The sequence below is a fragment of the Oryza glaberrima genome, chromosome 3, assembly GCF_000147395.1.
Source record: "Oryza glaberrima chromosome 3, OglaRS2, whole genome shotgun sequence".
In the NCBI taxonomy this organism is placed as follows: Eukaryota; Viridiplantae; Streptophyta; class Magnoliopsida; order Poales; family Poaceae; genus Oryza; species Oryza glaberrima.
This window is the reverse complement of record NC_068328.1, coordinates 5,300,115-5,327,566: the sequence shown is the minus strand read 5'-3', so window position 1 is coordinate 5,327,566 and position 27,452 is coordinate 5,300,115. Positions and strand designations below refer to the sequence as shown.

Below are 27,452 nucleotides of genomic sequence, written 5' to 3'. Positions count from 1 at the left end.
GACTTACGTTGATGTATTGATGAATTATTAGTATCAAAGCTGCAAATACAATTTTACAAAAGAACCAATGATAAAAAGGTGATACCGACCAATTATTTCCAGAATTTTTCACTATAATCTATTCGCATGCTTCTACTGTTCTACAGGAGGCTAAGCTAAGAAATGTAAATTCTGTACTGAAAAGTTGGGCTCCCAGGTTGCTATATCCGGAAAGCGGCCACGGGCCACTAGCATTTGCTCGTCATGTGCGCGCTTAAAGCACTTTTTAGTACAAAAATAATCACTTTTAGTAGTACCGTCTTAGTATGCACTAACCGCTTTTAGTCCTGGCTTAGTACCCAGTAACCACCTGCCGATCGAATCAAATCATCACGGCTCAGCTTTTGCACGGGATTTATATTTGGCGATACGCTCAATTTGCCTGTACGGCCGCCACATTCTTCAGTCGATTATTGGGTCAGGACATGCTCGGCACTTGGCTAATCATGCGTCCTTGTCGCCTTCTGTACGTCGCGCCACTCCCTCAATCCTCTAATCATGATGTACTGTTCATCTCATCCCATCCGATCCTTCTGTTCATGCCCACGTCTGGAACTTCACTGGATTTTCAGATAGGAGTTCAAATTTCGTAGGAATGTGAAAAATAAATCAGAGTCAGAATAGACCTTAATGCTTACTCCCTCCGTTCCAATAGAGTTATCGTTCTAGGTTATTTAGCAAAAATTAAAGTTTAGAAAAAATGACTATAATATCCTCCATCAAATGGTGTGTATATAGTTGATAGTTGAGAGTAGAATAGAGAAAATTATAAATTGGAGGTGATTGATGTGACAAAATATACTCTAAACTAACAAGCTTTTTGGATAAATTTTGAATACCGGGAGGGAGTGAGTACTTATGACTCATGAGTGAAGTACTTTACAAATGAAGTGCCCACAAATATTGCGCATGTGTAATTGTGCTTTCAACAGGAATTTATTGAGATTAGGAATGTTCGTTGATTTTCGTCTCTTTGAGTATATGTTAGGGTGCATATTCGTGGGTGTGTGAGTGTGGTGTTGCATGTATAGTAGTACGTATACGTGCACATCTGCCATGTGATCGCAAAAGAAATGTTTTACTACCTTCGTTCCAAAATAATTGTAATTCTATGTTGTTTAGCATATATTAAGGTTTGAGAAGAAAGACTATTGTGCTCCTCATTAAATGGTGTTTATGTGAGAGTAGGAAGATGGTTGAGGGTAAAATAGGGAGAAATTTAAATGAGAGATGATTGATGGGGCAATTAGTATTCTAGAATTACAATTATTTTGGGATGAATTTTGAATCCTAGAAATACAATTATTTTGGGACGGAGGTAGTATGATGGAGGAGGCATCTAAGGATGGAATATGGCTCCAGCCACTAAGATTTAAATCTTACTCATAAATATTACACATATGTAGATGTGCTTTTAACAAACTGTTGAACTTTGTTAGAGTTCAACAGTTCAATGTGTTAGTGGTTGTTTCATTTGCCAATTTTAAGCAGGTTCTCTGGTTAAGATTAATCCTCGGTGAATGTCTTGCTAGAAGATATAATTTATTGGAATTGAGGTTTGGTCTCTTTTAGATGTTTAAGTAAAAGTTCAAACGGGTTAAGAGGACAAAAATGATACCCTAGTATTTCAATGAGTTGTTGTTTTTTTTCCGATTACATAAAAGACGGATGCGTACATACAATGCTGTCTACGAGTACACCCTCCAAACACGCTAAAAATGCAAAGATAATTGGCAAATCCTTAGCCACTAACACACACTAAAAAAAAGATCATTGGTAAATCCTTAGGCTCACAAAAGTTCTATTGAGAGCTAGCGCATTAACGTGTGCGTAATATTCATTAACACTATGCTTAAAATTTGATGAATGAAATCATATAACCACACTACCGATGTTTTTCCTATAATTAATTATTGTTTTATTAATGCTGACATTGATCAGATTAATTAATTTGGCAGGAAGCTAATAATTTCTTCAGAAATTCTCAACTGAAACATTTCCTCAAGTTATGAAAAACCTAATAATAGGATATTTCTATGAATCAAGTAGCTTAGCTGCTTTCACCAATTCGATAGGGCGATCGGCCATTCTCACATTGACAACTTCTAACTTGCAAGAAATAACAGAGATCTAGCACAGCTACGGAAGTATTATCAATGGGAACATCATTTGGTCACGTGAGTGAAACTACAAATGCAAGGCTAGCTGGAAAGTATAGCTAAGCCAGCGTCAACATCAAATTAAACCACTACCCCCATCACATCAGCTCTAGCTAATGACAACAAGTCTGCGATTAAGCCCTGATCGAATTGCTGAATCATGATCATTCATCCCGACCAATGATCAATGAACTGTAGCTATCTGTCTCTGTCTACTTGTCTTTCTTCAATGGATCAAGCTAGAATCGATGATCATGAGACAACACTCGGTTCGTTGCCTTCTTCCCCCGTGCTAATCTCCTCCAAGCCTCGTCCGTGATGATTGGTAAACCCTTACCTGGTCAAACAAGATTAGCCACTTTGATCATCGGTGATAATTAACCAATTTGGATCAGAATCAAGATTAACCGTGCATAACACATGTACATGCAGTAGTTGCATAGGTAAATTAAGCTCGAGAGGTTAATTAATTACTACTACCTGACCTACAAAGCTTCATTCCTTTCTCAGCAAATTCCTCCTCCTCGCTTTCATCACGATCGTCGTCGTCGTCGTCTTCCTCGTCGTCGCTGTCGCCGCCGTCGCCGTCGCCGTCGCTGTAATGCAGCATGCGATCATCTCTATCTACCTTGGTGGTGCTACTGTTCGTCGCCACGGCGGAGAAGAGACCTGTCAAGCCCATCTGCTTACTGATCATCCGCGCGACGCAGTACGGCAGCTTCGGGTTCCCGCCGCGCGACGCCGCCGCCGCGGCCGCCGCCGTCCCGTCCTTCCGGTTGAGCCACGCGCCGGCGAAGGCCAGGCAGTCCAGGAGGCTCTCCCTGGCCATGCCCTTCATGTCGTACGCCTGCGCGCGGCGCCACAGGCTCCTGGCGTGCGCGTTCGCTGCGGGCCGCGCGAGCGACAGCGCGCGCGTCGCGTCGCCCACCGCCGCGTCGGCGTCGCGCCGCGCGAGCCGGCACTGGGCGCGGTTGCTGTGCAGCACCAGCCGCTCACGCCGCCTGCTCAGCGGGCACAGCTCCAGCGCCTCGGTGTACAGCTCGATCGCCTTCTCCACCTCGCCGTGCCAGAACATGTCGTTGCCTTGCCTCTTCTTCTCCTTCGCCATGATCCTTCTCTTGAGCAGCTCATCCCTAGACATGGCGTCTTCTCTCCCTTTCCTCTCTACCTGCACTTCTCTCAATCTGGCGATCGCCTCCTTTGCTTCCATGCCGAGCTCACGGCCATGGACAATGTCGCCGTCGTCGTCGCCGTCGTCAAGAAGCAGTGCAGCTGTTATTGCATTGCCGAGCCGTCGCCTTGGGCCGAGGTGCCGGAGCTCGGCCAGGTCGACGAGGCGCGCCGCCGTGGCGTCGGCGACTGCGTGCCGTGTCTCACGGTCGTCGAGGAGGAGGAGCAAGCAGTCGATGGCCATGTACTGCCAGTCGTCGGACGACCGCGCGAGGTCGCAGAGGCCGGAGAGCGCGTCGCGGCATGCGGCGATGGCGGCGCGTCCGGCTGCGCTCCTGCAGAGAAGGCGGAGCAGCCCGACGCCGGCCGGCGAGTCGCCGTTGGCGAGGCCGCCCCACATCTGGCAGAGCTCGCGCAAGAAGACGGGGTCATGGCATATCGTGGCATGAGATGACACGTCCCTGGAGGCGAGGCAGCTCAGGAAGTAGAGTGACCAGCACTGGAGCTGGCTCGCCCACTCCTCCGCCTTCCGTTCCTCGCCGTCGGCGACCACGCCGCCGCCGCCGCCGTCGAGCCCGCGCGTCAAGAGATCGCGCTGGTACTTCGGCCGCTTGCTCGGCGCCAGCGCGACGAAGCTCGCGTAGACGTTGCCGACGCAGGTGGACGCGGCGCGCACGGCGAGCGGCACCGCCTCGGTGGCGTGCCGTGCCACGGTCGGGAACGTGGCGTCGTAGCTGGCGAGGTGGCCCAGGGCACGCGCCGCCGCGCGCTGCTCGACCCACGTCATGGCGCCGCCGAGGAAGGCAAGCAGCGGCCGCACGGCGCCGGCCGCGACGGCCAGCTCGGCGTGCGCGGAGGAGCGGATGGTGTACGAGCCAATGACGTGTGCGGCGTAGTACGGCACGTACACGTTCCGGCCACGGCGGCGCCACTCCACGTCGGCGAGCGCGCGAGCGAGGAGCAGCGACATGCACCGGATCGCGCCGAGCGACGGGAGCTCCGGGTCGTCGGGCGCCGCCATGGCCGCCCTCCACACCGCGCCGACCACCTCACCACATGACCGTCCGCCATCAACGCCGGCGCCGGCGCCGGCGCCGGCATCGTCATCCTCACAGTACGGCAACTCCCGGAAGAACGCGGCGAGGCTGGCGCGGCGGAGGCGAGCATCAGGCTCCTTGATGGCGCACAAGAAGCAGTGACAACCTGAGCTAAGGCTATCTTCTTCTTCTTCCTCCTCCTCCTCCCCCTCTTCATCCTCCTCGACGATCTTCGCCATGATCTTGCCCTTGCTCTTGCTGCTACCAGATTGCTGCAAGCTTCTGGTGTTCAGCTCCATTTCCGAGTTCTTGTGTTCTTGTGCTTGTGCAAGAGGTAGAAGAGAAGAGTAGGGTTTTGTACAAGTAGTGGGACAGGTGTTATGCTGATATATAATTAGTCAATTAGGCAAAGGATTATATATATGATGTTCTTAACTTCTTTTCATGAAAGTGCAGAGCTAGAGTGTCCTTTTATATATGTTCAGCAGCCTGAACAAATTTGCTTTTCTCTTCTCTTCCCGTTACTGATGCTCGAAGTTAACCTGAAACTGTACTTATAACCTGCATGTAAAGACAGAATTACAGAAACACATACTCCAGTTCATTCAGTACAAGGTAGCTAAAATTTTTGGGAATGTTTCAGCAGATGGCAACAGTGTCAGAGATCCTAATTAACAGCAGAATCTCTCTGAATCAGACAAGTCACTCTGTCATCAGTTCAGGATTCAGTAATCAGTACTACCTGCTTCCTCTGCTTGTCTGGTTCTTATACAATATTGTGTAACTTAATTGACAGAAGGTTGATTATCAGTGGCATGAACTAGGGCTAGGCGTGCGTCGACAAAGATTTGGCATCAGTTGCTTTCGCTGGATAATTGTGTCCATGCATGCACTTAACCACGCTCTGCAAACGCTAATGGCATGTCATTAGCGCTGATAATTCGCCGGGTGGCGTGTCTAAGGTCTAAAGTTGCGGCTGTTAAGTGTTAATCCCCCAACAAACAGCCTAATTTAATCCAACCTGAAGCCTTTCTACCCGGCAAAACACTAAACAAACCTATCCGTCAGATTTCACTCTGCTAATTAAACTAGTTTTGGCTAATTAATTAGCTTAGAAGCTAGCTACCATTGCTAGCTTCAGCTTTCAACGAAGTCCCTGCATTATAGTAAGTAGCTCACACGAATTTTCGACTCTATGATGCTAAAATGTTAAACTGAAAATTATCCAGCAGTCAAGACTAATCCTTTTTATTTTCTGAATTAACCTGCTGAAGTCTGAAACTCTGATTTATGTTTCTGCAAACCAATCTTTTTCTCTGTCTTTCTGAAAGTGCCATTCCCACTCACAAAGTGAAGAGTGATACATTGCAATTAGCAAAAGCAATTTGTGGTCCTTCAAGTGAGGAGTACAGTTTAAATGTTTTAATTCTGCATCCTGCATCCATGTTGCAGGCTGCCCTACGGAGGAAAAAAAAGGGGAAAGAAATTCGAAAAAGAGGCCCCAAAAAAGATGAACTTTAGGCCCAAGCTACTGTACTAGCAGGAATTCAGATAGTACATGGCAAGCTGATTAAACTATCCTGTGGGCAAGTTACTCGAGCAGAACAAACTGCTTAGGAGGCCAATGGCAAGAGCCGCCATGGATACTATATTGTGAGTTCCCATGTGGCCGTGACACACACACAGCTTATACACCACCTGCCGAGAAGAAGGATGATCTTGGGGATCTCAAATTAAGCCGGCAAATCGATTGCAATTCGCACATGCATGCACGGTTTGCAGTTAAGATAGGGCGTAATAAGAGCGCCTGACACAGAGTGAATTGCAGTTTCTCGTTTTTATTGTTAAAGTTTCACTTTAAATTACACTTTATATATATATATATATATATATGCTTTGGACTAGTTAACTTCACGTTTATTACACTTTAAACCAACCTAACTTTCTCCTCTAACCATGTCTAGTCTCTCTTCAGGCAAAGGTATAGCATGCTGCCTACACATAGGTGGAGTTCGCGGGCGTACCGGAGTTGTTGTGCTCGAGATAATTGATGTGCTGAAGAAGTGGTATGGGGTGATCCAAATTATAATAAAGACAAAATTAGCTAATGAAAAGTGTAAAGGTTGGGCAAATAATAGTTCAAGTAAAACTTGATCAATACTAGTAATATGTCCGTGCTAACGCAACGGCTAAATTTCGTTATTAATGCAAATCAAACAACCAAAACAAGATATATATTTTTACAATATAAATTTAAAATATTTTAAAAACCGAATATCCAAACAAAGATATGCATGTATTTGTGAGCATGATAAATGATTTGTGTATATTTGGCTTAAAAATAATTTCATATACTCATAAATTTATTAAATTGTATAAAGTTTGGAGTCAAACAACTCGAAGACCTTATTCATAACTCACTCAACTTTATTCAGGCACAGATTTATCAGGGATATTTATATGTTGGCCTTACACCCAATTTGTTGACCTTCGTTCCAAAGACTCTAATAATTTACTTATAATAAATTCAAATACAACTTTAAAACAACATTGTGACATATATTTTTCATAATCTAATATTGCGGATAGGTACCAACCTAGCAGATTGGGCTAGATATCTGGACAATCCAATCAATATAAGATAGGATATATATTTACAAGCAAAAGTGGATAATTAAGTTTTCAGATTTGGGAGATCCAAGCACCAGTCAGTTTTGCTTCAAATCCTATCCATTACTCATACTCTCCATACTCTCGATGCATGCGGACATCTTCTTTCAGTGGCAAATATACATGTGCTAACGTTATGGCAATATTTTTGCAATGCAAATTAAACAACCAATACAAAATATAATGTACGTTTTGGCAATCAAATATAGAATAAGGTAGATTTAAATTTCACGTCAAAAAAGGAATGACAGATAAATACAGAATTATATATGTCGATATAATCGCAATAATTGTCTGTCATCAATATAGTTACCAGACGCGGCATATAATGCAGTCCGTTAATTCAACTGTATGCAATGGTCAATAAGGACCACAGGCTTGTAATCTACAGAGGCATACTTAATGTTGATTCTTTCAGCTAGACAATTTGTTTTGTTGCTTCCTCCACATCTTTCCTATACTCTAGCTGGACTCCTTCCTGCAATTTCTGTCCATTGCCATTCCCTCTTAAGCCAATAAGAGTGTACGACTAACTGTGCTGAATAAGAAACCATGAAAAGTGTCATCTTTACTCAATCAAGCAATTAACATAATTACTACCACAATAGCCTCTGCAAAAGAAGCAAAAAGAAAGGGAGGGGGGGGGGGGGAGCTACAGACACTCTAGTCGGGCAGAATTATATGAATGGCAAGATGAAATTATTGCCTATATCAAATTATCATGAGTGATTGGCTGCATGTTTTACAAAATACAAAAGTACATGGACGGAATACAGAAGCCATGACATAAATAGAATAAACAATAATAATTTATTTGGTATAGCTATTACTACTTCATCCGGAACTATCATCAGGTTTGGGTATGTAATGGGTCAATTACTTGCTGATATTTCAAGTTATTTGCAGAAGAAAAATACAAGCAATTGCTAACCTTGGCAGTATGGTCTTACAATATATGGTTGCAGCTAAACCAGGGACTCAAATTTAAAGTAAATTTGAATGTTAGTATTTAACAAAACAGAAGCTATAAAGAGTGAAAGGGACTGCAGAGCAGAACATTCTCTTACACTTCAAAAAAGGCACATCTTCTGATCATCTTATGTAGGACATTATCTTCTGACTATGAATAAGTAGTTCTTAACCGCTAACCAATTGCTCATATTCCTAAAAGCATAGGGGAATATTGTCAATAGGTAACAGCTTACTGTAAAATTTAAGAATTAGAAAACAATTTAGTTCATTTCCATCAATTTGTGAAACAGTTGAACAATGTCATATTCAAAGTATGTTCGGAAGGAGCATGCCGATTGGCTTAAGAAATCTCATATGAGCATAAAGCAAACAAAATAACAAGGTGTTGATACAACATTGCTTCAAAAAAGATTTGCTCCACCCTCCTACTTCCCTGATTCCAAAACAGAAGGACCTGCAATATGTGGTATATATGTGCAAAACAGTGGAAGAAATACTTCCCCTATCAAAACAAAATACAATTATGATGAATCGGATTAAGGCACAAGGCAAACAAAGAGATGAATATTAAGTCCTCATGTTACATATTTAATACAGGGAAATAGTACCCCCCCCCCCCCTAGATGACACAAAGGATTATCACACGCACCTAGTGACTGAATTCTTAAATGTGCATGGTTGTCAACCATAAGAATGGTTCAGAATTTAACTCACCAAGTAACTTCAACCGCATCACTGAAGAATGGCATGCAAGTTCACCAGCAACCTCTAACCATTGTTTAGTGGCAGGATCTGCACCATTTATTTTGATGACCTTTAACTAAGAAATCTTATAGCTAAACATAGATATGTCACCTACAATGATGAAAATTATAACGTCACTATATACCTCCTGGTTAACATGATCCAATATTCATGTGCATATTCCAGCTTCCAAGCTGTTTCATCAGAGCTCAAGTTATCTCTTGAATCAGCCCCTCTCAGCGGCAGTTGCAACAATCATATCAGTTTGTAGTGCTCATAACAGTCTACCGTCCAACAATCATCACAATCTAGTATCGGTTTGTTAGTTTTCAATCTGATAATGAAACAGGCAAATCAACAAAATTATTGGGAACCTCAGAAAAAAATGAAATTCAAGAGGGATGCTCAGTGCACAGAGAAAGCAAGAGTGAAATTTACAAGAGAAGATTAGAGAGTATACCAGCACTTTCTTTGCACCGTCTGGGACTTTGAATGCTTGAGGCATCCTTCACTCATTGTTTCAGTTCACTCATTATTGTTCCCTTAGAAACAAAGTATGATGCTCTAGCATATCCCACACATTTCAAAGTCCCAGATGATATTAACAAGTTTAACACCAAGATATAGTTACAGTTTTTCAGATTTGTGCAATGTCTCAAAAAAGGAATGAGATAATGTCCTAAATTACTAACAGTTAAGTGCATTTGCACCCATCAACCTGTGCTTAGATGGAGTGTTTCACTTTAGTCTTTTCATTAATCAATGGAATTGAATTGCATAATTAAGAATCACTGATCTCCAATTTCTTCTCCTGGATGTACTCCTTAACAACTCCAGAAACTCTCAATTGATTTAGGCATCAGTAATTTCTCTATTTAGTTAAAGCGAGTGACTGTATAGAGTTTCAAAACCAAACCCAACATAGCCTGTCAGAGAACTGAAAAAATGAAACAAAATGCAGGACAATACCTTACATCAAAAACTTGCCAAAGGAGATTACATTGGACAAAGAAAGTGGAAAGGGTAAGCATTGCTGATTCTAGGTACAATAAAGACTATATGATACAGGAATATTGATGGAGTGCAAAACTGATCAAAGAAAGTACCAAGGGTAAGCATTGCTGTTTTACCTCGTGGGCGGGGTTGGCTGTGGCGAGGCCCGCGGGTTGGACGGGGAGGAATGAGCGCGACGGCGACGGCGGTGGTGCCCATCTGTCCGAGGACGAGCGTATGCGGTGAGGGCGAGTGCCGATCTGGGCGATGTGCAGATGAAGGCGTGCGACGGCGACATTGATCCGAGTGATGCGGCGTGCGACGATGAACTGGCGGCGGTATGGGCTCGAGCGGGGAGGGGTGACGCGGAGAGCGGGAGAGGGCCGCGCGGAGGGGAGGAATCACAGAGGGGCGGCGCGGGAGCGATGCGACGACGACGAAGGTGCGGTGAGTGAGAGAGGCGATGACGGCGGAGGGCGGCGCGGCAACGATCTGCGCAGGGTGGGGCCACTGGGGCATCGGCGGCGTCTGCGTGAGTGTGCGTGGGGCGATCGGAGCCGTTGGATTCGATAAATACAGAGCGTTGGATTTGATGAATGGGTAACATAGGTGTAAAAGTGAGTTGGTGAATTATAGGATAGAAAAGGTGGCTCAAACTGCAATTCACTCTGCTAAATATTAACTGGTATTTACAATTCACTCAAAATTCACTTTCAAATCTACCGTAAACTAACCAACTTAGATCGGAAGTTCTAAGAGCATCGGAATGTCCGATTTTTCAAAAATATTTAGCTCTCTGTTAGATTTAAAAAACTCAGTCAAAAGTTCTTGCAGTTTGAAGTTGTAATTTGAGGTTCTGATGTTCGGAAGTTCTAGTTTTCCAGAGTTTGGAGTTCTCTGTTTGCAAAATATCTCTTAAAATGGATGTCACGATTTATACATATTATTGGGAATGGATTCTAATCCCTCTCCATCTACACTTTGAGAAGAAAAAAATCAGATACAAATAGTAATGTAATATCTATTTATACATTGAGTTTAAAAAAAAAGGACGTGAATATTAGGGAATAACTTAATACCAAATAATATCTATTTATACATTGAGTTTGAAAAAAAAGACGTGAATATTAGGGAATAACCTAATATCAAATAATTAGAAATGATGAGGTTTCAAACTTAGGTCATCTAGTCCACCAACTTTGGAGCTAGCCGAAGACCCTTGGGTGTTTCTCGTACATGGGTTTGTCTTTTTTATTTCTTAATGTGTGAGTTAAGTTTAGAGTAGTATGTAGTAAGAATGTTGTCAAAATTATTGAAAAATTTTCGTAACTATTTAGATGGTGTTCCCCCTATCATATCATATTAAATCCTTTGTTTTTTGACCCCACTACCAGCAGTGATTCGATGAACCACAGTCTAGGAAAATGTGCTACAGAACTACAGTCCCTTGCCATGCATGCACCGTCTGATGTCCGCGCGTTGGTTTGATCCAACCATCCACACCTCGCACGCGCATCGCTCCGTCCCACATGGCTTCCCCGATCCCCTCCATCCTCGCTTCCCTAGGCGAACCAATTGACGCGGCTGGCACCATCTCGACATCCTCGGCTCCTCCCTCCCCAAAATCCCCAAATCTTGCGGAGTGAGGCCTGGCCGTCGCCGCCGCTGCCGCCTTCTTGCGGAGTGATTCCTTCGTCCCGTACACGGGCACGCGCCGCCGCCGCCGCCTCCGCCGTCGTTGTGGTCTTCCTTTCTTTCTTCCCGCTCCTCTTTTTCGAGCCGACGGCGAGTGGCCTCCCCGTCGATGGGTTGCTTCCCGGCGGTACCCTCTCTCGCCCTCTCGCGAACCCTTCCATCTTCAGCGCCAGCGGTGACCTCGCCTCCTATCGGCTCAGTGGATCCCCAATCGTTGCCTCCTCTTCCGCAGGTACGACGACGTCTGCACCTCTTATTTTCCCTCTTTCCTCTTCTGTGCCTTTTGTGCTTAGCTTTTGGTTCGATTCCCTGTTCCTTGCATTGCTTTTAAGGACCTAAGCTTTTATGTATTTCAGGGATGTTAAATTTAAGTATAATTTTGTTATGCTTGACGAAATGGCAGGATGAGATGTGTGACATTTCTCAATCCGCTGCCACACTATGGTCCGGCTAGCCGCTTTGATTTCCTTCTCCACCAGGCTAGGTATGCTTTTACTTTTCCTTCAGTAAAGTAATTATTCGTTCATTGTGTTGTTATACAACATTTGTTTCCACCGCATTCCCTGTGTCCTACCATGGTTGGGAGATTATGTTCTCTAATTTTGTTCAATGCTAACCATGACCAGCTGATCTTGATGTGCCCACGTTGTCTCCCTGGCCATGGCCCACTGTCTCATGCTTTCATGCATTTACTGGTGGTGGTGGTTCTGTTTTGTTGGTGAGAGTACGTAAGATGGAGCCACTCAATGATGTTGGGAACGATAGGAAGCCCTCAATAGGCCAATACCACACAATTTTATGATCTGCAAATTTGTTTTTTCACTGAAGCTCAGAGGGAGCAAAAGCGGTGCTCTGTTCGACGGTGGGTAGCTGTTGAGGTGCATTGCCAGGAGCAGGTTGATTCTTTGTAGTTATTGCAAATCAGCAAATTCACAGCTTATACTATTAAAATTATGTTCTGCATGTACTTCTTTTGCTGCAGTTCTCTCTGTCTATTTGTTTGCTGCTGAGAAGGGATTTGCAATGGTAGCTTGGTTAAACAATGTGGTACTGTAATCTGGCAGGATCTCAGCTTGGCGTGTTTCCTATATGTTCATCCATTGTTCTTGCAGTTAGACAAGCGGATTTCCATGCCAATTTGTATTAAAGATGCCATCTTGGTATGCTAATTTGAATGCCGAACTCCTACTCCTTACTTATTGGAGGTCTTTGGAGGTAATTCAGTTGCTGTGATGAGCTTCTTTCAGTTACAATTTGCTGTCTGCTCCTCTTTCTCTTTCATATCCTTTTTTTAAATGGGGATCTCTTCCCTGCTATGGGCTTCATCTGCATTAAAAGTAGAAACTTTGAGCGCAGGTGTTCTGACCAATTTCAAGTTAAACGGTGAAGCTTTTGGGAGCACTTTTTTTAGGGAAACCTTTTGGAAGCATGTCCTAATTAGAATCTTGGATAGCAAAACTGTAGCCTTTATATCTTAACAGTTTCTATAGCCTCATTCTGCTGCTCTTGCTTTTTGTATACTCACTCAAGATGGTTTGTTTCCTTTCCTATTTCCACTTTTGGCAGGTTGGTTTATAATCCATCAATAATCATTACCAAAGACAAGCATAGAATAATTGAGTAATTCGTAAATAGAGGACAGGTAAAACTAAATGTTCTTCTCATTGCTTTCTTATCAGATTGATAATTAGTATATGTTCTTAAACAAGGGATATGTTCTAATATCTTTTTCAGGCTAAACGTTATTATCTTCATATCCTGGTATTGCACTTGCCAAATATAGTTGGTGGAAACCCCAGCTTTTTGTGGCTTTGTGCACCCTGATCAGAGCATTAATAGAGAGTAATGCATGGTATGCCATTTTTTATTTCTTTAATTATACCTGCTCATAAAAACAATTGTAAAATACCTGTTTAAGCAGCATTTCAGTTCCAAATTAAGTGCATGATTTTAGAGGTCTTCAGCATCAGTAAATGTTTTGATTTTATCTTAGTGCTGGTGATGGATGATAGTGTTCTTGTGCTAGGCTTTTAGTGTTTATGTTAAATCAAATAATGTCAAACTTATTGAACAAATTATTTCCCAATGTACCATGGAAATTAAATGGCACCAGCAGGTAACTATAGAGTTTGTGTTTTTTCTTAGTGCTGGTCACATGGACAGATAACATTTGTTTCCATTGATTCATGGGGGAATCAAAGTATTAAATTGGTGGTTATCAGTTTATTTTTATGATGCATTAGTGCATATAGCACCCATGTAGCAAAGCGATCAACATATATTCAGGTTGAAACTCTTCGAAGAAAGGCAACCACAATGACTTCTACAATTTCAATTAATAGACGTTCAACTTTGCGACAGGATGAAAGCAGTTCGCTCTAGATAGGGATAAAGCTTGGAAAAATTTATGCCTTCCATTTGTCCTGAAAGAAGAAAGCTCTTCAAGCAGGTAGTTGTTTACATCATGTAACTTGGGGAAGGAAATGCTACACAACCATCCAAACAATAACCATTGTTTTATCCATATCTACCTCATGTAGTATGTTTATTGCAGTGCTGCCAATATAAGCAATAGTGCTATGTGATGTCCAACCGACACACTAGCTCATTTATCCGTGTAAATATTAACCGTTCACTATATATTTTTATCATTCTTTAATACATGCCATTCAACAAGACCTGATTATATCAAGATTTTAATTATAGTCTTATTACTGGAACATGCGCAATCTTCCTAGCTCACCGCAGCGAAGCGCGGGGGTACCGGCTAGTTATTCTGATATTTTCAGGCTAAACTCGTGATGGTGCGATTTTGGCGTAAACCGGTACCAACAACTAGCAATTTAATGCATGATTGTCTCCCGGTAACTGTTGTCGAGAGGGAAAAAAAATGACTTGCAAGAACAAGTCACATGGAAACAACAAACTGACACGCCCCATTGGTTTTGTCAGGTCGCCTTGTAGCTGGAGTCAAAGTCAAGCTGATCATAAGCAAATGCAATTATGCTAGTAGTAAAGTTTCTAACCACCTGCGATGACCTGCAATGAAGTGATTCAGAAGTCAAGAGCCAAAAACCAGAATGAGAGACCTGGACTCAGGACTCAAAACACATGGTCATTTGGTCAAGCTACAGCTAAAAACTACGCCACCACCTCTGTATCAGATTCTTCAGAAACTTCAGGATTGAAAAGCAGTAGGAATTCCCGAATCATTCGTGTTCACTGTTTTTTGTATAATAAGGATTCCATTCCTATTCAGATTAAAAAGAAAAAAATGCCATTTGGACAGTCCTACGCGTTATAGCACTAGTGTACTTTTGACTTGCGTTTGAACCCGGTAGACTATGGTTCTTCGTTGAATGGATCAGCAACCGCAATTGCAGAACTGGAAATTTGCTTTCGCTTTCACGGCTCAGCTAACTTGGAAACTATCCAACCCACTACCAAGAAATCTTCAAAGCACTTGCTTGACAAATATCTTTTTCATCTCTACAAATAAATGCAGTTTGGAAGAGAGGACAGCACCCATGTTGACCGGTGAAGTCACAGCTCACAAGTGTTGGTTGAACCGATCCAAGATTGTGGCTGCCCTCTTATCCTCAAAATTTCATGCAAAATTTCAGCAAGACTATATGACTCATGTTTTGCCGCTGATGAGTGATGATGGTGATGCATGCATGCACAGTGGACTTCGTTGAGCTTCTCGATCTGAATTTTGTGAATTGTGAGACCCAATGTCTGCTTTGGTTGGCTTGGCTGCATTCAAGAACACTAACAGAACAGATGGAGTAACAAATTTGGATGCCTCTCTCCAATGGAGAAGCTTGAGCAACTTGTTCTGTTTAGAATTTACAAGACACGACACTACTACAGTACTACTACTGTCTACTCTTCACAACTAAATTACACGTAGTTCTCTCGGATGAAGTGGTTGCAGCATTATTTCTAGAAAACCAACCAAAACAAATTGAATTTTGAAGCTTTGAACCAGAAAACGATTTGAGGGTGATGAACACCAGACCTGCGTGGCAACTGGCAACTTAAAAAACCAAACCTTTCTGGCTGAAACGGCCAATTTCGCGCCAAATGCAAACCTCGATTTGGGGAGCAAATTAAAGAACCAAGGACAGTCGTATGTACGTACACACACCACCGGCGGCGGCTGGAATTGAAGCTCCGGCCGCCGTCGATCAACGGAGCACTGGCCTGGTCGGGTCCTCCCGGTCGTCGGGGCTGAGGGAGAAGACGTCGACGGGGCCGTCGGTGCCGTCGATCTCGTCGCCGCGGCCGGCCTTGCCGCGGCACTTGTCGAGGAAGAGCACGACGACGGTGATGTCGTCGTGGAAGTGCCTCCTCTGCCCCTTCTCGATCGTCCTGATCCTCTCGTACTTCACGTCCTTCTTCCTCGCCGCCTCCAGCTGCGCCGCCCTGACCAGCCTCATCGCCACGCCCCGTCTCGGGCTCCCGGCCACGATCGCCACCGCCGCCTCGTCGGTGAGCTGCTCCCACAGCCCGTCCGACGCGAAGATCACGAACTGGTCCCCTGGCCTCAGCTTCCTCGTCTTGATCGTCGGCACCGCGCTCATCACCGGCCGCCGCAGCGGGAACGGGCAGATCGTCTGCTGCAGCATCGGATTGCTCTTGCATATCTCCGGCTTCTTCAGGTACACGTCGCCGATCGACCTCGACACCTGCATATGCATCGATCAGCAGCTTGATCTTGCGAGAAAGAAAGAAAGAATCGATGATTCGATGTTTGGTTGATCAGTGGTTATGATCTTTCTGGGTTATAATCTCGTAATTTTTCTTCTGCTATATCAATAGAATTTCGCACCGTCATGTGCGAATCGTTAAAAAAAAATGTTTGGTTGATTATATTACCTGGATGATTCCTTTGATGCGCCAGACGCCATGGGTGTTGAGGACGATGTGGGAGTCGTCGGGGTGTAGCTCTTTGAGCTCGCGGCGGACGTCCTCGTCGGCGACGTTGTGGTCCCTGGAGAGGCGCTCGGGAACCACCCTGTTCTTGCCCTTGCGGCCGTGGGCGGCGCCGGCGGCAGCGCGGCGGCCGAGCACGGCGCGGGAGTCGCCGAGGTTGGCGACGTAGAGCGTGCCGTCCTCGATGGCGCCGACGAGGCAGCACGAGCCGACGGACAGGATCCTCGGCTGCGACGGCCACGACCTCTGCACCGACACCACGAACTCCTCCTCCGTCTCGCCGAACGCCTTCTCGAGCACCTCCGCCGAGATGCCGCCGCTCTGCGCCGCGAACTCTGCACGACGAAATCGATCGATACATCTCTCTTTATTGCTAATTTACTCGTACTGCGCGTTTGATCAGGATGGATGAGGAAGTGAATCAGTGATCGAGACCTTGGATGAGGGAGAAGAGGCGCTTGTTGACGAACCGCGCCGCCTCGGGGCCGCCGTGGCCGTCGTACACGCCGACGAGCGTCGCCGCCGGGGAGACGAACACCTGCGCCTGGTCTTCCAGCGCCTCGTTCGCCTGCGCCACGGCCACGGAGTAGTCCCCCGACGCGTGCGCCTTCAGGGCCACGTCCCACACCAGCCCATCCCCCACGCTCCCACCACCACCACCTCCTCCGCCGCCGTGACAGCAGCAGCAGCACGGCAGCCACCGCCGCAGCGCCCCCATGGCGTACGTGGGTGCGTGCGTACGCTCGGCTCAGTCGTGGGTCGTCGTGGCAGGGTTTTTCTGCCCGTTTGTTCGTCGTGCGAACCGCGAAGTGTGTGTGGTGGAGTGAAAGTGAGGGGGAGCGTGTCCGTCGCGCGTGGTGGTGGTGGCGTGTGTATAGGCGGGGCGAGGGGCGATGTGGTGGGGCGCGTGTTTACCGGTCGGTCGGGCTAGGCTAAAGCCTAAAGGTTAGCCGCGGGAGCACGGCACGACGCGGGGGCGCGGGGGAGGAGACGCGGGACTAACGGTAGGGGAGACGCGTTTGTTAGCTACCCAAAGCTAGGAGCGCCGTATAGGTGGAAATGGAATATAGGTTGAAATCATTTTTCTGCCGTTTATATAATTCTGGACCTGCATAAATTGAAGTCCTTTCACATTACTACTCCCTCCATTTTAAAATATTTGACACCGTTGATTTTTTAATACGTGTTTGACCATTCGTCTTATTCAAAAAGAAATTAAGTAATTATTTATTCTTTTCATATCATTTGATTCATTGTTAAATATACTTTCATGTACACATAAAGTTTTACATATTTCATAATTTTTTTAATAAGACGAACGGTCAAACATATATTAAAAAGTCAACGGTGTCAAATATTTTGAAACAGAGGGAGTATATTGCTAATTTTTTATTGAGAAATACAATACAAACACAGACATTTATAATGCGTGTGCACTCACCCATATAAACACATACACATATCTTACCCGGGACCCTATAAGCACCTTCAAAAAACTGAGCCGCCAGTATATCTTGGTTCCACCACGAGGAAACTAACCAGTTGAGTTACGCTCACTTCGCAACTATATTGCTATTGATATTGAAAAAATACATTATTTCATTTGTTTACATTATAAATCGTTTTGAATTTTTTAGAGTTGAACTTCAAAAAGTTTAACCAAATTTATAGAAAAATATAGTAATATTTATAACACTAAATTGATTCCATTAAATCTAACATATTGAATATATGTTGATAGTTTCTTTGTTTTGTATTGAAAATATTGCTATATATTTCTATAAACTTATTACAACCTTAAAAAAACAATTTTACGGTCCTTAAGGAGCTACACGAGGTACCACCTTTTCTTTTATACTATGAGGTACCAAATTTTACACTAAATTTTTATATCTTATGGTATCTCCTCAACCGTAGAATTGCTCTAAAAAATTAAAATGACTTATAATATGTACTACCTCCGTTTTAGGTTATAAGACTTTCTATCATTGTCCACATTCATATGGATGTTAACGAACCTAGGCACACATATATATCTAGATTCATTAACATATATATATATATATATATAAATATGGACAATACTAAAAAATCTTATAATATAAAATGGAGGAAGTAACTATGATCAGTTTATGACCGATCCATTTTCGAAAAGATGATACCGCCGTTTTCTTCCGCGGGAGCGCGAAGGGGAGAGGGCGAACTCTGAACCGGCGGAAGCAGATCCGAGTGAACGTGCGACTTGTACGGGATCAGCTGGGGTTGGTATCGGGAAGGGCATATCTGGACCTGGTTGACCAACGTATCTAGACTAGACTCTAGTACGAGTAGCACGGAACGGGAGAACGATTTGCTTACGATCACGCGTTTTCCTTTGCTTTCGCAGTTTGCAGTGTGCGCATGTTGTGAAAACGAGCAAAAAGAGGGATGCCGCGGTATGAACGATTTTTGGAAACAAACCTTTATTACAGCAAGTATAATAGTGAGCTATAAGCTTACTATAAGCTTATGTGCAGGAGAGAGGTAACAAAAAAATTAAAGGTGTTGGCTCTTATGCAAGAGCTAGCTTAACACAAGCTCCAAAATAAAAATAATAAATGTATAAGTGAGAGATAGAGATAGGAGAAGAAAATTATAGCCAACCTTATAGCTAATCTATTATATGTGTTGGCTATAAAATAGGCTAATAATAGATAGTGAGCTTCTACTATTATCCTTGCTCTTACGCGATTATATATATGCTATAATTGCTGTTTCTTTGAGAGGGATAGGACAGTTGCTGGATCGGTTTTGACCATTAGAGAGTTTTTACCAGTGTTGGAATTAGACTATTAGTGTACGGCCATTTCTGTTAGGCCCTCTAGAGTCTGGTCCAATCCTCAGGCCCAAGAGAATTTGGCCCAGCCGAGAAAGGAAATCCAAACTCACGTAAGGTGTTTTTCGGCGGGAAAAAGTATACTTTGACTCTCTCAATTATCGCCCGAGTATGATTCGTGTCCTCCAACCATAACACCGAGTATATCGACTCCTCCAACTGTCAAAACCATGCAAACAATATTTCTCGGTGGTTTTGGCTGACGTGACGCCTACGTGGCGGTCTTAACCAAGTCTTTGTCCTACGTGACACTCAAGTGGCATTAGAATAAAAATAAAAAAATATGTGGGACCCATATGTCATTCGCAAAAAAAAATTGTGGGACCCACATGTCATCCTCCCTCCCCCTCTCTCTCCCTCCGGCCTCTCTCTTCTCGGGACGACGGCGATGGGGAGAGGCGGCGGCGGCTGTGGCGGTGGGGAGCGGCGGCGGCGGCTGTGGCGGTGGGGAGCGACGGTTGTGGTGGTGGGGAGTGGCGGCGGTTAGAAGCAGCAGCGGTGACGGTGGGGGAAGAGGCGGTGGGGAGCGGCGACGGCGGCGGTGGGGAGCGACGGAGGCGGCGGTGCGGAGTGGCAGCGGTGGTGGCGGTGGGGAGCGGTGGCTGTGGTGATGGGGAGGAGAGGAGGAGGAGGAGGAGGAGGACGGCGTGCTTCATGCTTCGGGGAGGAGCCGCCACCGTCCCCACTGACACCACCGCCGCCGCCGCTCCCTACCGTCGTCGTCCCGAGAAGAGAGGCCGGAGGGAGAGAGAGGGGGAGGAAGAAGAGAAGGAGAGAGAGGATGATATGTGGGTCCCACAATACCTTTTTTTCCTTGCGAATGACATATGGGTCCCATATATTTGTTTTATTTTTGTTTTTATTTTATTCTAATGCCACGTAAGCGTCACGTACGACAAAGACTTGGTCAAGACCACCACGTAGGCGCCACATCAGCCAAAATAACCTCCAAAATCACTGAGAGATATTGTTTGCACCAGTTTTGATAGTTAAGGAGTCGATATAGCCGGTTTTATGGTTAGAGGATATGAATCGTACTCGGACGATAGTCGAGGGCATGGAAGTATACTTTTTCCTTTTCGGCGCTGGCACTGTACTGGGCCTCCAGCTGGGTTGCGTCGAGTGGTCCAGGTGTTAAGGCCTTAAGCCCAAAAACTGATGGAGGCCCACAATTAATGACGTGACGGTACACAGACTCATTATCTTTCCATTTTGTTGGCAAAATGAAAATGCGTTACATTGTTCAGTAGCAATACATTGAGGATTCAATGATGAAGATTTTTCCGTTCAAAAAAAATGATGAAGATTTTGGTAACGGCAAATTCAAAGATGCTTTTGTTTTATAAAGAGTATATAAAAGAGTTGCAGCCAATTACCATAAACAACTTTTGAATACTACCTCCGGTCTAAAGTATAAGGTAGTGTTTGGCTAATGGGATAATAAAGTAATTTCCCACCCACCAAAATACATCTTTAAATCCTAACCATTCATTCTCCTTCTTCTATTTAATTATAACCCTTCATCAATTTCTCAATCCCAATCCTACCCTTCATTTTCTATTATCTAAACACACCTAAAGGATTTTGCCAATAGGTTGAGATCAAGTATATGTATACAACCAAACATGAGAAATATAAAACATTGCCCAAGAATACATCGGATGAATGGAGGATCTACAATATACATCTCCAATGAGTTTTGGAATCCAGTTTGACCTCCAGAGACAGCATTGACTTCAAATGGACCTAGTGTCTTTATGCCAACTCCGATTCGGGTGATGTTAGACTTGATGGAAAGCTCGTCACCTTTCAAACGCATCCGGTTTCATATACAAATTCATTCCGAGTAAACGGGAATTGTCAAAACAAAGCAGTGTTGTTGCTGAAACCGAACTTGGTACTTGGACCTTGTAATACACTAGGCCCACCTCCACGAATTAGCACTAAACCTTTGATCTATTTTCTTCTATAAATGTCTATGTACACCCTCTAGAACAATTGAGTTTTGTTAAGTTGAATTTTGCCAAGTGTCATTCACTTGTCTCTTGTCCTCGCTTGATTAGTCGGCGACTATAAATTTAGAGCCCCCAATAATTGGTGTGTTGATTTTCCGGGTCGATTAGATCTACCACTTCAATCGTAACTATTCCTTTGTGTTTAATCCCCTATTCGCAATATTTAGATTGCATCTTATTTTGTTCTTACAGTGTTTTCTCGTTTGCATTGTAGGGATCATCAACCGCACGTTACAGTTGGTACGACATCATTTATGGTGTAGCGATTTCACAGCGTTCTGGACTTGTTCTGGTTGATAGCCACGTCGCAAACGTTGCACTCGATCAAAGTGAGAGTTATCCCCTATTCGCAATATTTAGATTGCATTTTATTTTGTTCCTGTAGTGTTCTCTCGTTTGCATTGTAGGGATCATCAACCGCACGTTACGGTTGGTACGACATCATTTGTGGTGTAGCGATTGCACGGCGTTCTGGACTTGTTCTGGTTGGTAGCCACGTCGCAAACGTTGCACTTGATCAAAGCGAGAGTTATCCCATTACTAGAATATCGGGCCACAAGAGAGAAGCGTCATAAGTGCTGGATTCCGATCTTAGCTATACGACATCTTTCGTTAAAATTTAAATTTAAATTCTTCAACACCATTCAAAGTCTACCCGGAATCTACTTTCATCCAATCTCGAAACCTTGAAGTTTCGTAGTTTTCAACCGGTTAGCTAAAACCTGGTTCCAATTACTGCAATCAGAAATAACCTACAATCCTTTTACGTGTTCCGGAAAAAAAAACAGACAACTCGCTGCTGCAGGAGCTGTGCACGCATCTCTTGTTCAGAAACCGGCGTGCTGCGCGATGGCGCACACCCCCTTTTTCAGCGGGAAGCCGCCAAAACAACCCGCCCCCCTCGCCGTGACCTGATATGATATAGCGACCCCGTCGCGTTCCGACCCGACCAGAGCACCCGACCCCACCCAGAAGAAGGAAAAAAAAAATCCGATCGGGCCTCGCCGCGCGCGCCGGCCACCGCCACCGCCACCACGAGCGCCATACTCCCCTCCCTCCTCGCCACCGTCGGCTCCCTCGCCACAGGCGCCGTCGCGGCGCTCGCGGCGGCGGGGGCGCACGCGGGGTCCCTCCCCCGCGCCCGCTCGGTGGCGTCGGTAGCGGCGGCGGCGGCCATGTCGACGGCCCGCGTCTACGCCGACGTGAACGTGCACCGCCCCAGGGAGTACTGGGACTACGAGGCCCTCGCCGTCGAATGGGGGTAAGAACTGATTCCTTCCCCCCTACGCCTCGCCGTGCTACCGTGTGATTGACCCCCCCCCCCACTCGTGTCGTCGTCGCCTAGAATAACGTAGCGATGCGAGATGATTGCATCTGTGACTGTGTGTGTGTGTTGCTGGAGGGTTGGGGATAGATCGTACGATTGAACTGCGGAGACTGTGCGAGCTGCGAACTAGCTGTTGTCGATCGGTGTGTTGTTCGGCAGTGGTATCGCTCGATGTGGCTATTGGGTCTGGTCATCATCGTGTTGCCAATTTAGAGTTGGACCTTCTGTTTTTGATACTGTATATTTCGAAACCTTTGTTACCAAGCTATGATCATACAATTCCTTTCATCTCGGTGATAGTTTGAAGTTTGACAGGAAGGATTAGTTGCTAAAGTTTTCCTAATTGTAGTTGGGGAGGTATATATATATTAGTTGGACAAATGGGCACTGTTCTTCAATACTATTGATGGCCTTTTTTTTTGGTGGGTCATCTGACTAGATTTATCATGTGAGCTGTGTATGCATTGAGGGAACTACATTCTACACTACTAAAATCACTCACAAATATATTCATTGAGGGAAACCATTTTATCTCAATGTATGGCCAGAGGAGGTTTTGGTGAAATAAACTAGATTTGCACCAACCAATATGCCTAACTGGATAATAGACAGCATTTACATGACCATATATTGTTATCATGATTAAAAAATGTTCTTCTACCTTGCTAATATCTATTTGACTGTTTTAATTGACAACTTGGGGGAATGTGAAGTAAAAAAAAATCAAACTATTTATTTTCTTTTAGTTATGCTCTGTTACCAATGGATTGTTCTTCTCCATTCAGTGAGCAGGATGATTACGAGGTTGTGCGAAAGGTAGGCAGAGGGAAATACAGTGAAGTCTTCGAAGGAATTAATGTGACAAATGATGAGCGCTGCATCATTAAAATTCTCAAGCCTGTTAAGAAAAAGAAGGTATCCTTGTTTTCTTTGAAAATTAACATATATGGATGTTCTGCTTAAATTATTCCTCGCGACACACTCAATACTTGGAACAGTTTGATGGATCAAACCTGCATTGCCTACTTCTCTAAACGCTGACTTGTTCCTTGGTTAAATCAGCTAAATTTTAACATCCTAATTCTGTTCAAGTCCATTTGTGCCATTTTCAGATTTTATGGCTGTTGGTACTTTTGAATTCAGTTACTTCATTGAATCCAGTTACTAGATTGTATGGATGGTGGTACTTAAGAAGTTAGATTATTATTAACTGCAGTTTTTATTATTTAGTCTTTGTGCTCCTTTCCACTACAATGAGCGATCTCACTTTTGCTCATTTGTTGGATATTTAACCTCATATCTTTTCTTCCGAACTGTTCTCTGTTTGCTCATGTGCTTATTAGAATTCTCTGTGCTATTATATATGAGCAGTTTAATTCTTTTGCAGATAAAGAGGGAAATAAAAATTCTTCAGAACCTCTGTGGTGGTCCAAATATTGTCAAACTTCACAATATTGTCAGAGATCAACAATCAAAAACTCCAAGTTTGATATTTGAATATGTAAACAGCACAGATTTCAAAGTTCTGTATCCAACATTGACAGACTATGATATTCGATTCTACATTTATGAACTTCTTAAGGTAGCGCTTCTGTTTTAATTTAGTCATTAGTAGAAGTGTTGGAAATTTCAGCTCTTGTGATGAATATAGTTGTCAATACTTGGGTCTGATTGTTCCTATCACACCATATTAAGCTAAACTTTGCCCAAATCCATTGTGCTACAATAAGTTCACGCTTACAAATCAGTTTTTGTGCTTTAGTCTAACAATGATAGTTTGAAATATCTGTATGTACATACCCCTTCAGATGGTGACCATTGGCTATATATGGACTTAATAACAAGCTCTTGAATTGTGCTTGTGGAGTTGTGGGTTGTGGTTGTTCCAAGTGGCATTAGCTTAACATATTTCACGATGGCATTATGGAAAGGCTATGCCTGGTAGATAGTGACTATGATGCAATCGTTGTTTATTGCAATGTTGAATGTCTTATAGAACTGTATGCATTAATCTATAAATTGATTAACTTGACTCTCCAGCATACTTAGTATTAATGCTATGGCCTACAGTAGTTTGAATTAGAGGCTGAAACAAATGTTGCAACTTTATGTTCTGCTTGATTAGTCTTGCATATATGGTCCACTTATAAAGTTTGTTTCTTTCATGTCAGACGGTAACATAGAAAGTCTACCTAATTGTTTATGTGAATGTACTGATAACAAAAAGGATATGTGGTAATTACAGAACATTCTATTATATTCTTATTTAGTTACTAGTTTCAATAATCTCCCTTCTATGGCTTCCGTTATTCAGTTGGGCTTGTTCGGTGTTCGTCGATTTAGTAGCCAGGACTTATTTCTAATCTCCTGTTATCTTTTTTCTAAATGCTGTCCTGCTTACCTTCCAGGCATTGGATTACTGTCATTCTCAAGGAATTATGCACCGCGATGTCAAGCCTCACAATGTTATGATTGACCATGAACTCCGCAAGCTTCGCTTAATTGATTGGGGACTTGCTGAGTTTTATTTTCCAGAGAAAGAGTACAATGTTCGGGTTGCCTCAAGGCAAGTTCATAAAATATGCCTTCATGATTCTGTAGCTCCGTCAATTGATGGTGTTCTGTTTATTTAAATGTTTACCCCATCCTATTAACCTCAAGAAGATATCTAAATTTCCATTATAGAACATTATTTATAGAGTGCTTGGGACTAGTTTAGCTTCCTATTAGTTTCATATTCATATTTATGGATTATCGTTTGTTATTTCAATAAAAAATATCTGAAGTGACATAGCCTTATGCCATCGCTTGTTACCTTGATTCTGCATAATATTTGTTAGCAAAATAATTATTTTGAATTTGCTAATTTTATGGATAAGCAGAATCCATCCTCTGTTACCAGTGTTATAGCAAATTTATTGGTTTTAGAAGACTATAAGTTTTCTTATATTTGAAAATGTGGATAGTTTTATCTGCAAACTTATTTTCTTTATCCAGATACTTCAAAGGGCCTGAATTGCTGGTTGACTTCCAAAGTTATGACTACTCTTTAGACATGTGGAGCCTTGGCTGTATGTTTGCTGGAATGGTGTGTTTGCCCTCCTATGATTATAAAATAACCTATCAAAATTGCCATGGCCTTACTTCTGTAAATTACTTGCGTATAGAAAGATAGCAACTGTTATGCTTTATTTACTGTTTTTGATGCAGATATTTCGCAAGGAACCATTCTTCTATGGCCACGATAACCATGACCAGCTTGTCAAAATAGCCAAGGTTTGCTACAGTTCACATAGACGCATGCGCATGTGTTTATGCTGAGCATTTGCACTTGTATCTGTATATGTCTGCTCTGCTTTCTGCCTGAAAATATTGCAGGCATTAGCATATTGATGAGCTATACCTGAGCAGGTTCTAGGTACAGACCAGCTTAATGCTTACCTGAATAAATACAGGATTGCACTTGATCCCCAGCTTGAGGCTCTGATTGGGAGGTATTACCTCGTAGAATATTTGTTCTGATGCTTTCACTTCATATCACATTTTGGATTAGTAAAAAAAAAATTACTTGATACATTTGTTGTTGCTCTACACACAGGCATACCAGGAAACCTTGGTCTAAGTTTATAAATCCAGAAAATAGGCATCTTGTCTCTCCAGAGGTTATATGCATTTCCTTCTCGTCCTATGATTTTTCTTTTCCATATCCCATTTCCCTCTATCAGGAGTACAGGACTAAACGTCGCACCAATCTTTGTGCAGGCTATTGATTTTCTTGATAAACTTCTTCGCTTCGACCACCATGACAGGCTGACAGCTCGTGAAGCTATGGTTGGTTCCTGTCAAGCTATTCATTCACAGGCTTAACTTGCTGTTGGTCGAGCATATGTATTGCAAACAGTTTGTTGGCCTGGACCCTGGATCGCAAGTCTGTAACATATGCTGCTTTTTGTCTCCCCTGCAGGCGCATCCCTACTTTGAACAAGTGAGGGCAGCAGAAGACTGCAGAATGAGAACGTAACATGAACGGAACGCCATCTGCTGCTGTTGGATTGCACTGGAAATCTGTTGCAGATTTGCTCCTTTGTTTTATTCTATTCTACTGAGGCAACGCAAAAGTTGTAGCATGTTGCGCCTTAGGTCCGCTTGCTGCTGAGCGGTGCCTAACATCCTTAAATTTTGAAACACAGCATAAAGTGCCGAGTCTATAAATCAGATTATCAGAGATAATCTCTTTTCAAAAAAGATTCAGAGATAATGTTTATTTGCATCATTCCATGCGCTCATGACTGGTATGCACAGTACCAGCCAGTTCATTTCGGGAAAACTTCAAGCGACAGCACGGAATCGTCCACTTAAAAACAGGGAAAATCCAAGAAATACTATTGATAATAAACACCAAAATCTAAGAAATGTCATTGACAAATGCAAGTTTCATAATATGCCATCATATAAGCAATTTTGTCTCAGAAATGACATCACCGTTAAGGTTCTTTCCATCCCGCATCGTTAAATACACTATTTATTCTATAATCTATAGCATCTAAGGGAGAACTACTAACGGAACTCTATTGATGATGATATTTTTTTTTTGGACAAAGTCACTTCTAAAATGATACTACTACTATTTCATAGAACTCGTACTCGTTGGTGACATTCCTTGGAACAAGTGCTTGTCAATGATTTTTTTGGATTTTCTCTAAATAATTGTACAGAATCGTTAGGATACATTATATCTGTACAGCCCATGGCCCAAAGCCCAAAGCCCTAGGCTAGTGGATAAAATGGGCCTGGTCTTAGCCCGGCCTACCGAGGCCC

The 27,452-nt window shown here is 43.5% G+C and overlaps 3 protein-coding genes and 2 long non-coding RNA genes across 14 annotated transcripts; 2 read left to right on the top strand and 3 right to left on the bottom strand.

Annotated features, from left to right (window-relative positions):
* Positions 1-2,098: 2,098 nt before the first annotated feature.
* Positions 2,099-4,889, bottom strand: LOC127768057 (uncharacterized). Of its 2 annotated transcripts, none has more exons than XM_052293567.1 (2): positions 2,679-4,889; positions 2,099-2,535 (listed from the first exon to the last, which is right to left on the bottom strand). In XM_052293567.1, the coding sequence occupies exons 1-2, from the start codon at positions 4,702-4,704 to the stop codon at positions 2,438-2,440; spliced, it is 2,124 nt and encodes a 707-aa protein (XP_052149527.1). In that variant the 5' UTR covers positions 4,705-4,889; the 3' UTR covers positions 2,099-2,437. The 2 variants fall into 2 exon arrangements, with proteins under 2 accessions (XP_052149527.1, XP_052149529.1); XM_052293569.1 differs by having other exon boundaries at positions 2,457-2,535; positions 2,684-4,889.
* A 2,407-nt stretch (positions 4,890-7,296) lies between these two features.
* On the bottom strand, positions 7,297-10,293 carry LOC127765979 (uncharacterized). 3 transcript variants are annotated; one of them, XR_008016191.1, is made up of 5 exons: positions 9,252-10,293; positions 8,937-9,125; positions 8,762-8,839; positions 8,143-8,239; positions 7,297-7,613 (listed from the first exon to the last, which is right to left on the bottom strand). It is a non-coding gene; the product is annotated as an uncharacterized LOC127765979 (long non-coding RNA). The 3 variants fall into 3 exon arrangements; XR_008016190.1 differs by having other exon boundaries at positions 8,937-9,355; positions 9,922-10,293; XR_008016189.1 differs by having other exon boundaries at positions 8,937-10,293.
* Positions 10,294-11,325: 1,032 nt separating this feature from the next.
* On the top strand, positions 11,326-14,762 carry LOC127767388 (uncharacterized). Of its 7 annotated transcripts, none has more exons than XR_008016378.1 (6): positions 11,326-11,711; positions 11,883-11,963; positions 12,106-12,694; positions 13,046-13,121; positions 13,214-13,331; positions 14,432-14,762. It is a non-coding gene; the product is annotated as an uncharacterized LOC127767388 (long non-coding RNA). The 7 variants fall into 7 exon arrangements; XR_008016377.1 differs by having other exon boundaries at positions 13,822-14,762; XR_008016379.1 differs by having other exon boundaries at positions 11,328-11,711; positions 12,106-12,375; positions 12,544-12,694; positions 13,214-14,762.
* An 84-nt stretch (positions 14,763-14,846) lies between these two features.
* Positions 14,847-17,308, bottom strand: LOC127767387 (probable protein phosphatase 2C 29). Its single transcript, XM_052292712.1, has 3 exons — positions 16,853-17,308; positions 16,361-16,752; positions 14,847-16,170 (listed from the first exon to the last, which is right to left on the bottom strand). The coding sequence occupies exons 1-3, from the start codon at positions 17,133-17,135 to the stop codon at positions 15,670-15,672; spliced, it is 1,176 nt and encodes a 391-aa protein (XP_052148672.1). The 5' UTR covers positions 17,136-17,308; the 3' UTR covers positions 14,847-15,669.
* Positions 17,309-22,249: 4,941 nt separating this feature from the next.
* LOC127768195 (casein kinase II subunit alpha-2-like) lies at positions 22,250-26,915 on the top strand. The gene is made up of 10 exons (XM_052293733.1): positions 22,250-22,568; positions 23,420-23,549; positions 24,022-24,216; positions 25,043-25,200; positions 25,632-25,722; positions 25,845-25,910; positions 26,046-26,128; positions 26,233-26,296; positions 26,397-26,465; positions 26,599-26,915. Exons 1-10 carry the CDS (start codon positions 22,483-22,485, stop codon positions 26,653-26,655), a joined length of 999 nt encoding a protein of 332 aa, XP_052149693.1. The 5' UTR covers positions 22,250-22,482; the 3' UTR covers positions 26,656-26,915.
* Positions 26,916-27,452: the final 537 nt, after the last annotated feature.